Raw genomic sequence first — 12,667 nt, 5'->3', positions numbered from 1 at the left:
GGCCTCAGGCACCGTCCAGGCTCCAGGATCTGCAGGGAGAGAGGGGCGCAGGCGGCTCCAGCCTCAGAAGAGTCCTTGGCTCACACAGCACCGTGCAAATACAGAGCTAAAAACTTCCTGAATGTCTCTGGCTGGAAACCAGTTGGCCCAACAGGTTCCACAACCACCTTCTTTTTGATCACTGGGAGACACCAAAAGTGCTGATAGAGGAGCTGATCAGAGTCCACCCAGACTAGATTCTTGATGCCCTCCTCGGAGGCCAGATCTGTGGTGTTCAGTTGCAGCACCAGGAACTGGAAGACACGCCCGTCGGTGCCCACGCTCTGCACGACTACTGGCTGCTCCAAAACCTTAGGGTCGTTCCCATACAGGAGCCGGGCCTGAGCCAGCGCATTGCCGAAGGCAAACAGGATCATCTTGGCCCGCAACTGATCCGGCTGAAAGCGGTGTGCTCGGAAATTAGCTGACTCCAGCAAATACAAGGTGTGGGGATAGGGGTAAGGATAGCCCTCTCGGAATCCCGTGTCGTCATTCACATCATAAATATGGCATTCCTGAAGGCTGATAGTGGGAGATATGGGATAGAAAGTCTCGAGAATATGATTCTTAGTAGCTTCCACTTCCTCTCGGGAGGCAATGGGAGGCAGAGGATCCTTGGCATTCAGCTGGGTTCCACTGGAACCATGGACCTGAATCAGAGTAGACTCTCGTTTCCAGGTGGTGGATAACATGTTGTTTTGGGCACAGATCCGCCTGGCCAGAGAAGGATGTTTGAGAATCTGGGATTTACACAGCTGGATCAGGCTGTCCACAATGACTGGGCAGTAGGTCTCTCTCTTGGGGATGTCTTCAGTAGAGTGCCAGAGACGAGCATGAGAGATCGCATTCAGAACGCGTTCATCTTGGTTGTCTATGTGGTTCCTCGGATTATTAGCAAGGCTAAGCACTTTCTCAGGAAGGCCTTCTATTAACTTGGTCTTGGTAAGCCAGAGGGCCTGCTTTACACCCTCGAGGAGGCGGCAACGCTGGTGGAAGATGTAGCAGGCCTCATCCTTGTATAGAGAATGCTCCTGCAGCGGGGGCAAGCGGCGGAACTTCGGGTGCGTCCAGCCGGGGTCCCAGGGCGGGAAGACTGGTCGTGCCAGCCCGGGCATAAAGTGCATCTTCCCCGCGAAGGTGATGGGCTCCAGTCCAGGAATCTCATACACCCTGTCCAGGGGAGGAGGCTCCGGCTTCCTCGTGGATCGCACGCCCCACTCGTACGCCCCGCGGCTCGGGACCCCGCAGCCCTGAAGGCCGAGCCACCAAGGGCGAGCCAGCGCCCGCCTCGCTGGCCCCCGGAGTAAGCGTCTTTTAATTTCATGGCTGCAGTCACCATCTGCAGTGATTTTGGAGCCCCCCAAAATAAAGTCTGACACTGTTTCCACTGTTTCCCCATCTATTTCCCATGAAATGATGGGACTGGATGCCATGATCTTAGTTTTCTGAATGTTGAGCTTTAAGCCAACTTTTTCACTCTCCTCTTTTACTTTCATCAAGAGGCTTTTTAGTTCCTCTTCACTTTCTGCCATAAGGGTGGTGTCATCTGCATATCTGAGGTTATTGAGATTTCTCCCGGCAATCTTGATTCCAGCTTGTGCTTCTTCCAGCCCAGCGTTTCTCATGATGTACTCTGCATAGAAGTTAAATAAGCAGGGTGATAATATACAGCCTTGACATACTCCATTTCCTATTTGAAACCAGTCTGTTGTTCCATGTCCAGTCCTATCTGTTGCTTCCTGACCTGCATACAGATTTCTCAAGAGGCAGGTCAGGTGTTCTGGTATTCCCATCTCTTTCAGAATTCTCCACAGTTTATTGTGATCCACACAGTCAAAGGCTTTGGCATAGTCAATAAAGCAGAAACAGATGTTTTTCTGGAACTCTCTTGCTTTTCCCATGATCCAGCGGATGTTGGCAATTTGATCTCTGGTTCCTCTGCCTTTTCTAAAACCAGCTTGAACATCAGGGAGTTCACAGTTCACGTATTGCTGAAGCCTGGCTTGGAAAATTTTGAGCATTACTTTACTAGCCTGTGAGATGAGTGCAATTGTGCGGTAGTTTGAGCATTCTTTGGCATTGCCTTTCTGTGGGATTGGAATGAAAGCTGACCTTTTCCAGTCCTGTGGCCACTGCTGAGTTTTCCAAATTTGCTGGCATATTGAGTGCAGCACTTTCACAGCATCATCTTTCAGGATTTGAAACAACTCAATTGGAATTCCATCACCTCCACTAGCTTTGTTCATAGTGATGCTTTCTAAGGCCCACTTGACTTCACATTCCAGGATGTCTAGCTTTAGGTGAGTGATCACACCATCGTGATTATCTGGGTCATGAAGATCTTTTTTGTACAGTTCTTCTGTATATTCTTGCCACCTCTTCTTAATATCTTCTGCTTCTATTAGGTCCATACCATTTCTGTCCTTTATCGAGCCCATCTTTGCATGAAATGTTCCCTTGGTATCTCTAATTTTCTTGAGATCTCTAGTCTTTCCCATTCTGTTGTTTTCCTCTATTTCTTTGCATTGATCGCTGAAGAAGGCTTTCTTATCTCTTCTTGCTATTCTCTGGAACTCTGCATTCAGATGCTTATATCTTTCCTTTTCTCCTTTGCTTTTTGCCTCTCTTCTTTTCACAGCTATTTGCTCTCACAGAGAGCCATTTTGCTTTTTTGCATTTCTTTTCCATGGGGATAGTCTTGATCCTTGTCTCCTGTACAATGTCACAAATGTCATTCCATAGTTCACCAGGCACTCTATCTATCAGATCTAGGCCCTTAAATCTATTTCTCACTTCCACTGTATAATCATAAGGGGTTTGATTTAGGTCATACCTGAATGGTCTAGCGGTTTTCCCTACTTTCTTCAATTTCTTCAATTCCCTTCCCATGTAGTTGGTGCTAACTACAGGGTTTGACTGTGTGGATCACAATAAACTGTGGAAAATTCTGAAAGAGATGGCAATACCAGACCACCTGACCTGCCTCTTGAGAAACCTATATGCAGGTCAGGAAGCAACAATTAGAACTGGACATGGAACAACAAACTAGTTAACTAATTCCAAATAGGAAAAGGAGTACATCAAGGCTGTATATTGTCACCCTGCTTATTTAACTTCTATGCAGAGTACATCATGAGAAACACTGGACTGGAAGAAACACAAGCTGGAATCAAGATTGCCAGGAGAAATCTCAATAACCTCAGATATGCAGATGATACCACCCTTATGGCAGATAGTGAAGAGAAGCTAAAGAGCCTCTTGATGAAAGTGAAAGTGGAGAGTGAAAAAGTTGGCTTAAAGCTCAACATTCAGAAAACTAAGATCATGGCATCCAGTCCCATCACTTCATGGGAAATAGATGGGGAAACAGTGGAAACAGTGTCAGACTTTATTTTGGGGGGCTCCAAAATCACTGCAGATGGTGACTGCAGCCATGAAGTTAAAAGACGCTTACTCCTTGGAAGAAAAGTTATGACCAACCTAGATAGCATATTCAAAAGCAGAGACATTACTTTGCTGACTAAGGTCCATCTAGTCAAGGTTATGGTTTTTCCAGTGGTCATGTATGGATGAGAGAGTTGGACTGTGAAGAAGGCTGAGCACCGAAGAATTGATGCTTTTGAACTGTGGTGTTGGAGAAGACTCTTGAGAGTCCCTTGGACTGCAAGGAGATCCAACCAGTCCATTCTGAAGGAGATTAGCCCTGGGATTTCTTTGGAAGGAATGATGCTAAAGCTGAAACTCCAGTACTTTGGCCACCTTGTGCAAAGAGTTGACTCCTTGGAAAAGACTCTGATGCTGGGAGGGATTGGGGGCAGGAGGAGAAGGGACGACAGAGGATGAGACGGCTGGATGGCATCACTGACTCAATGGACATGAGTCTGAGTGAACTCTGGGAGATGGTGATGGACAGGGAGGCCTGGTGTGCTGCGATTCATGGGGTCACAGAGAGTCGGACACGACTGAGTGACTGCACTGAACTGTTCAGTCGTGCTGTGGGGAGGGAGGGACGCTGCAAAGAAATAACACTGGCATGTGTTTGCAGTGTCTCAGCCATACTGGGTTTGCACCCCCCACCCCCTCACGGCATGTGTGCTTTCCCTGTCTACACTGCCTAGGCTCTAGTTTGCTCTGCTGGGAAACGTCCAAGGCTGGCCCTGGGCTGCATGCACCTCCCAGGTCTAAGCCACTCAGGTTCAGGTACTCAGGTAATCTTCAGAGGTGCAGACTCAGTTAGGCCTGCGTTTTGTGCCCTTCCCAGGTCCGAGCAGCTCAGGTGACCAGGTGTTTGGTGAGCGTGGTTGCTGTGACTTACCACCTCCCCTGTCCCTGCTACTCGGTTTTCTGGGTGTACAACCGGCGCACCTTCTCAGGCAGATGTTGACCGTCCAGAATCCCAAGAAATCTTAGTTAGCAATGAAGCCTGCTTGCAGTTTGGTAGATAATGCCTCTCTGGGGCTACGATTGGCCCCTTCCAGCTCTCGCTGCCTGTCATGGGAGGGGAATGGTCTGCAGCCGGCTAACTCTGCTCAGTCCTTTGTTCTGTGAGCGGGCCTGGCGGTGTCTTAGGTTAGGGCTTTTCACGTGGTAGCTATCCCACAGTCTGGTTTGCTAGCCCAAGTTATTTCCCTCAGCATTCAGGCCTGGTCCTTACTCTAAGCAATGCAGCCCACGCCTCCCTGTCCAGCCCCCGCTTGTTAGTGGCCGGTGCAGGCATCTGCGCTGCTTCTCCATTGGGGGAGTTACCGTTGGGCACGTAATCTGTGGGTTTTAATTATTTATTTATTTATTTTTCCTCCTAATTATGTTGCCCTCTGTGGTTCCAAGGCTTGCCACAGACTCAGCAGTGAGAGTGTTTCCTCGTATTTGGAAACTTCTCTCTTTTTTAAGACTCCCTTCCCAGGACGGATCTTCATCCCTACCTCTTTTGTCTCTCTTTTTGTCTTTCATATTTTTTCCTACCTCCTTTTGAAAACAATGGGCTGCTTTTCTGGGTGCCTGATGTCCTCTGCCAGCATTCAGAAGTTGTTTTGTGGAATTTACTCAGCATTCAAATGTTCTTTTGATGAATTTGTGGGGGAGAAAGTGATCTCCCCGTCCTATTTCTCCGCCATCTTAGGACCACCTCTCAGGAAGAATTAATCTTAAATTACTTCTGTGGCGCTTTCAGACTGCTCCCCCTAAAGGAGTACTTTGGAATTTCAATGTAACAGTTGAATGAATGTATTAGAGGCAAAATGTCTACACCAGCAAAGCAACCCTGACAAATGAACAGGAACAGCAATAAAACTCACTCACTGGATTTATGCCAGCCATTCCTATATGCCCATCTGTAACCTGAGGTTGCCCAGATGAGTCCATCAGCAGGCTTTTCAGTGGAAGTTGTTAGAATTCCATAGTCCCCCAAAGACTTTCTTTCTCTTCAGGGAAGGTTGGAGCAAAGAGTGAAAGATTTGTGCCCCTGTGGGCTGCACAAGGCTGCCAGCCAGCACACAGAGCCTCAAAATTAGCACACAGTTCCTACAGCTCCTTAAAGCAATGTTGATGGGCTCTTGTCTTTCATTAAGCATCCTGAAAGTCAATCTCTTGATAGATCCCCCAAAAGGAAAATTCAAGGAGGAAAGAGTTTGTTTACAGATGCAGTTTAACGGCAACCAACTTACAAAGCACATAAAAAATAATTTGCTCCTTGGAGAAATATTTAATTAAGATAAATACCCCAAAAGTTATTTCACATAGATCTGTTTAGAAAATGCCCAATTAGGGTAATATAGACCACATTTCAAGGGCCACAGAAAACTTTGCTTCACTTTTTTGTCATTGTTGATACTCTAAGGGAATTATATATATATATATATGTATATATTCATGTTCAGGAGCAGAATATCCTATCTAAGGAAGGACTAGGAGCTATATTTGGTGGCACAATATCACCCCGATTTGGGGAGCCAATGGCTTAAAGAGTCAGAACTAAAGAGGATTTAAAGCTATGAATAGGATCTGAGTAAAAGGACAAACCTCATCGTCAATCAAGTTTTGTGTCTGTTGATATGACTTGTGTGCTTTTATCTCTATTTAGTAAAATGAAATGAGCACCTACTTTTTCTGAATGGAAAAAGTATGGGTTCTCCTTTCCTATTAATGTGAATAAGTGGTTTTTAAATAATTTTCATTTATTTTTGGCTGTGCTGGGTCTTCTTGCTGCCTGGGCTTTTCTCTAGTTGTGGCGAGCAGGGGCTACTCTAGCTTCTAGCTGTGGTGTGCGAGCTCCTCACCGTAAGTGCCTTCTCTTGCTGCGGAGCACAGGCTCTAGGCACATGAGCTTCAGTAATTTCAGCACGAGGGCTTTGTTGCTCTGTGGTTTGCAGGATCTTCCCAGACCAGGGATCAATCTCATGTCTCCTACACTGGGAAGCAGATTTTTAACCCCTGAGCCAGCAGGGAAAACTTCTTCTCCTATTACTTTTTATTGGGCTTCCTGTAGGCCTTTGTCAACCTGGTTTCCTGATAAATGTCCCCTAGTGTGATTTCGTTTCAAAAGGATTTAAAACTATCTTGGATTGATCCTGAGTTAAAGTCCTTTATGAGTCTCACTCCATTCATCTTCCGAGAGAGAGAGTAAACTTTATTAGACCATTTTATGGATGGACAAAACTGAAGCACAAGAGTTTGGAGGCAACCTAGGAGTGCCTGAGGCCCGCCCTCTACCCCCTCAGCCCTCTGATCCTACTACACCTCGGAGCAGCTCAAGGCAGCCCTCTGCCCAGAACAGAAGACAAGTTTCCAAACACAGGAGGGTTGGTTTAAGCTTTCTGACCTGAGCTCTTCAAACCTCCCACATGTGGTGCTGGGACAAAGCAGGACCAACCCACATACAGTATTTTCACCTGTCTACCTATAAGGCTGATGAGCACATCAGGAAATTTAAGATAGAAACCACTAGTGTCTTTGACACAAGAAATGCCTACCAGGGTCTTTTTCCTGTTCATTATCAAGATTAATAAGAGAATATGCTCTACTGAGCAGAAGAAAAGCAGTATTTATATGACTTTTAGTCTCAATGCGATGCAAATTCCTGCAGTGCAAATGCAGAAAGTGCCTCCTTCTCCTTTGCTTTTGGCCAGGAATAGATCATTTATTACCCCTCACCATGAGAAGCATGGCAGAGCTCTCATTATCTCATATCTAGTGCTTTCCGAATCCATCAGCTCCCTGCTACACTGCTGGGCTTTTTCATTTAAATGTCAGCTAAAGTTAGAGTGTGTTTTATAAAAATGCCAGAGTCCTGTTAACTTCAGTTCTGGGTTGGTCTCATCTTTCACTTCGGGGTTGACAACATTAAGGAGATGACTTCTCTAAGGATGCTTGTCCTAAGGTCCCTCTTTGAATCTGCATGATGTGTGCCTTAAAAATCTGAGCTCTGGTTGAAAAAATCAAGGTGCTCAGAAACCAGTTATCTATAAATAGTCACCTTCTCAGTGTGTATGAAAGATTTCTAAATGCTTCCCCACTTTGAATTCACATTGTGAATTAGAATATATTCTCAAAAGCTGGCATTCTATTGGTGCTTCTTGGCGGGATTTTGGAGGCAGCTGCTATCCTTACAGACCTGTCCCACCTACTGCAGCATCTGAGTGTCCCTGATCCTCCTCTTTGCTAAATGCTAACTCTTCCCAGTTATGGTGACAATCAAAAAACCTTCCAGTCATTTCCAAACACCTCCCAAGCTGTGGTTTGCTCTGGTTGAGATGAGACTACATGGAAAATTTCAAACCTGACATCAGACAAAAACCAACCAAAATCCTCACAGGCCCATGAAGTCTCTCCTCCCACCTCCCATCTCAGAACTCTCCCCACTTAACTCCTAGAACTGGGTGCTTGGGCTGTTCATTTCACTCCTGGGGTTTATTGCTCTGTGCTGCTGCTTGAACTATATTGTTCTTTTGCTGTAGATAGAGGTCTCTTCTGGCTTCATAAATGGTGCCTGTTGGTGGGCACATACCTTAGAAGAGGCACCTGGTTGTGCCCCTATATCAACCAGAGTCCTAGGCATGACAGATGTTCATTGACTTTGTTAGATGAATAGTTGGTGGATGGATGACAGAGGATCGAAATCCTGGACCACTGGCCACTGGCCTAGGAACGAATAGTTATACACTGCATGCTTCCTGTCTTCCAGGCTTGCCAGGGTTGGGATTATGTCTGCAGCATGGTGGCAACTGGGTTCTTTTTCCCTCATACTTTTAATTATGTTGGGCTTCCCAGGTGGTACTAGGGGTCAAGAACCCACCAGCCAGTGCAGGAGATGTAAGAGACTCATTTGACCCCTGGGTCAGGAAGATCCCTGGGAGGAGGGCATGTCAACCCACTCTAGTACTCTTGCCTGGAGAATCTCCATGGACAGAGGAGCCTGGCCAGCTACAGTCCATAGCGTCACAGAGTCATACACAACTAAGTGACTGAGCATCCCTTAATAACACAGTGCAGGAAATGATAGAAGGAAAATAGTTCGTTGCTAGAGCAGCAGGTATATTGAAGTGACACAAATATGTGTGAGTGTATACACACACTTGCACACATATAGAAGAAGACATATTAACATGTAACAAGAATCAAAAACGTTCTCAAAATTTGACAAGTTAGGGTAAAGGGAGATTTTCCTCAAATTCACTCCCTAAACTGGCTCTATTTTCTTTTGTTTCAAGGTTTTTATTGTTGTTCTTATACTAAAGCACTTAACAGATGTCCCTCCAAAGGCATCCAAATGCTATTGCTTTTTTTTCTTATCTCTATTTAAGTATAAAATTACCCAGAATATATTTTTCCCTTTATATATATAGAGGAGAAAAGACAATTATATTTTTAAAGGTCTTTTTTCTCATTAATGACCAGAGATGAAAACAAACCACAGTTGATTCAAAAGGCAAATCCTAATCCATTCTATTTCTCTAGCCATGCTTTTTCCCATGACATAAATGGAGATAATCCTCAAATAAGAGGAAAAGTGGGAAAATCACAATAGATTCAACCATCAGGTTTAAGGGTGAATGAACTATAGGTCACATCTGGAGAGGACAATACAGAGAGGAAGACGGGCACTTACATTTTCCCCTCAGATGGTGATAAATTCACACTGATCCAATTTGTCCCTCTTTTCCTATCTCCATAGCTTCCAACAGCGCACAATCGTAAGGTGTCTGACCTTCACGTAGATTGAGTACCACCAGCAACCTTCACCTCATTAAAAAAAAAAAAGAGAAAGAATCTCCCCATTTATAGATTGAACCAGACAGTCGTCAGTGGCATAGCAAAACTGGGCAAAGGGTACCGCAGGGGTGGAGCATGGGTGTCTGCCTCTTGAGAGGCATACCTTTGTGATCAGACACCTACCTCACCTTGTGAGGCAGCTTTGTCATTCTCTCTCCCTCCCCTCCCGCTGGCCCCTCCCTTCTACTCTACCCATCCCTAAGGTGCAATTCCCTAGTACATCGCCCCATTCTGACTCAACCCCACTGTCTGGGAATGGAAAGGAGTTGAGTTTGGCCACTCAGACGCTAGGACACTATCCCCCAGGAAACAAAGTACCTCTAATGTGTGACGCTCCAAATTCCACATTTTCAGACAACACTGCTCCCACAGCTTTGAGATGAAGGAAAAATTATCTTGCTTCAAAAGCTACCAATTCTAGTCAAACTGCTGCCAGTCCAGCAGGAAAATCTTAGGATGAATTTCAACCCATTAACTGCTTCCTGCTGACTAGGAGGCGGCAACATGGGGACACTTCTGGGGCCAGTAACCAGGATTCTCATGAAGCCTAATTTGCTGAACTTGGATCTCAACCTAACATATGTATCATTCAAGTGAAAATACAAATACAGGGTGTTTTTTTTAATCAACATTTAGTTCAAACTGAAAAAATCAAATATCCTCCAAATTAAACCTGAACTAGATTGATGTTTCATTTACTTTCTCATCTTGAAGGCATTCCCAGGACAATTTCTCCATGGCAGTGGGCAGCCAATCCCTTTCTTGGCTGCCAAGTCACTGATGACAGCACCCCCGGCAGGTTGGACAATTAATATAGCTCCAATCCACACGCTTGGCCTCCCTGCTAGGTAGTTTAAAAACCATTTACATAGTCCAGTTTGATTTGAGTATTCAGACAGATGGGCTGTTTGAACCCACTGATCCAAGAACACATTTTTGTATATTCCTATGCCTCTTATAAATCAGACCAAAGAAAGGAAGGATGAATGGGCCACTTGTCCATTTCAAGCAATTATTCTGTCTGGCATGGGTAGAGGAGATAATAGAGTCAGCAGAGTGATCAGTGGTTAGTTTTACCAGAGGAAATATTACGTGTCCAGTGCCAAGCACATCTATCTGTCTGACTGCTTTGTCTCTGTTTTTCTCCTCGCTCATGTACACACGTACCCTCTTTAATTACTAGCAGAAAACAGTGCATTCTGCACACTTCACAACATCTGTTCAGGCCTTAATTAATCCAACCCTCGTGGTCTCCATAGCAACAATGCTTCCCAGGCTTGGTCCCTGCATGCAGAAATCTTCTTCTGAGTAACGCAAAATACGACCATTACTGAAACGTGTTTACATTAATTCAAGTGTCAGATATGAGAATTTTGCACAGAGGCTGTTTGCATGGAAAGACAAAATTATGAAATTGTATTCAGCATCACCTTACTAAAGTCAACTGTCTCAAATAGGGAACACAAGTTAATACTAATTTTTCAAGGTATTGCAAAAAAAAAAATCCCATTACTGTCTTTATGTTACAAGAAATTCTTGTGCTACAGAAGATTAATGGCCACAGTTACCTTGATGGAGCTTACAGTTATTGTTTGTTGGGCAGTAAGAAGAAACACAAGTGTTAAAAAGAAATTCATGGCGGGGGCGCTTCCTGAGGTTCTGGACCATAATTAAAAGCCTATTGTTCTTTGCAGGCACCTGCCAAATTTCTCCCCCAATTAGAGCTTGCCAGAACCAAAGAGGTGCCTTAAGCCTTTCCAAGGAGGCCACGAAAGCAGCCAAGGGAAATGTCAAGCACGTTTCTAAAGAGTCTGTTTCAAGCTCCATGGCCTCTTCAGATGTTCTCCTTGATGTTGGCTGTGTTTGCGTTTCTATTTGAAGCTATTATGTTAGAGACAGGAAAAATTAACACTGACAACTACCCAGAACACCTGTTCAGACGTCATATGCTGATAGGGGGTGTGGTGGTAAAGAGAGCATGGACAAAGGAAGACAGGCATTTGCCCCCAAGTGGCATTTCTGTCCATACCAGCTTCTGTCAATAAATATTTAACTTGAGTAACTTAGATGCTCATAAGAGGTAAACCATTCGTCAAGAGTTCTAACACCCTTTCCCTTCACGGCTTCCTTCTTTGAATAGGCAAACAACACAAAACCCACTAAGGAGGGAGAAGAAAAGAATTTAGACATACTCTTGGGTAAGTAAAAATGCATTTCAGTAGACAAATCAGACCCCTTTTATGATATATATTAGGATCCCCAAATGAGCCTCTGAGTAAGGAGGGGAACTTCCCAAACCATTCCAAATGACTGGAACTCTAAAGCCTAGAGACACTGGCCCTGGCGATAATGTATCTCCAAATTGAATGAAAGAGGAGTCATTGGGGAAGTGGGGTTGGGGGCTCCCCACAGGCATAAGGGCCAGTTCTCTAATGGAACTATAGTATCTAATGAAATTAGCAAATAAAAGTGTAGTCTTATCTTCTAAGTTCATTCTTTGCTGGCAGACAATTGTCTCTGAGTTTTTTGGCTGTTGTAACTAAAACTTCTGACTTACCTCTCTTCAAAGAGTTTTGTTGGTAGGTAGACAACTAGGAGTCGATTAATGGCACACTGAAGTTTCTGAGCCATGACGCTTCTACAAAACTACTGAATCATGGTCCCCCATCAAGTTATTTCACCCAAAACAATATTCAATCATCAACTCGAAGGAACTGCTTTGAACTCAAGAGCCAGAGGCAAAGAAATGGAATGGAAACAGGCTCAGGGTTCTAGTCCCTCTTTGAGCTCAGATTTCCAAAGATGTTCCACACTTGGGCATTCAGTAAGTCTCATAACAATCTCAGTCTGCGTGCAGCATCGTGGCAGGCTTTGATCGTGGACATCTCCCAGGGGAAAGGAGAATGGGCTGTGAAAAACTGAAGCAATGATGCCCCAACTACATCAGATCTTGCACGATCTCAAGCTTGCCTTCTCTCCGCCCCTATCACCAGCCATGGAACCCCTGCTGTCGTTTTTAGAGTGGTTACTGTGCAGCATTTACTGTGCTTGGCTTAACTCAGTTTTCACAATAGCCCTGCAAGGTACGGCTATTATTATCCCCATTTCATCTGTAAGCAAATTTAGCTCAGAAGCAAGGTTGCAGGATTGTGCAACTCCAAGAGATTCCATTCACCTTGGATTTCCATGAGCAAATTCATACGATGCAAGTGGCATTGTGCAACCCTGTGGCCCAAGGGAACTGCAGTAAGCAGAGCCCAGGTCTGACTTTTCCTTGTCTTTTTACTGCTTCTATCACACTCAGTAGTGGGAGATCTGTGCCTGAGAGGCAATTGGGAAAGAACGTGCTGGGCTCTTGGTG

At 44.9% G+C, this 12,667-nt stretch overlaps 1 protein-coding gene across 1 annotated transcript; it reads right to left on the bottom strand.

Annotated features, from left to right (window-relative positions):
- Nucleotides 1–6: 6 nt before the first annotated feature.
- LOC120879402 (39S ribosomal protein L37, mitochondrial-like) lies at nt 7–11,937 on the bottom strand. Its single transcript, XM_040262396.1, has 2 exons — nt 11,864–11,937; nt 7–1,350 (listed from the first exon to the last, which is right to left on the bottom strand). Exons 1-2 carry the CDS (start codon nt 11,935–11,937, stop codon nt 81–83), a joined length of 1,344 nt encoding a protein of 447 aa, XP_040118330.1. The 3' UTR covers nt 7–80.
- Between the last annotated feature and the right edge of the window lie 730 nt (nt 11,938–12,667).

Source organism: Oryx dammah, unplaced genomic scaffold, assembly GCF_014754425.2.
Source record: "Oryx dammah isolate SB20612 unplaced genomic scaffold, SCBI_Odam_1.1 HiC_scaffold_20, whole genome shotgun sequence".
Classification (NCBI taxonomy): domain Eukaryota; kingdom Metazoa; phylum Chordata; class Mammalia; order Artiodactyla; family Bovidae; genus Oryx; species Oryx dammah.
Note: the sequence above shows the minus strand (reverse complement) of the source record. Positions and strands in the feature narration are given on the sequence as shown.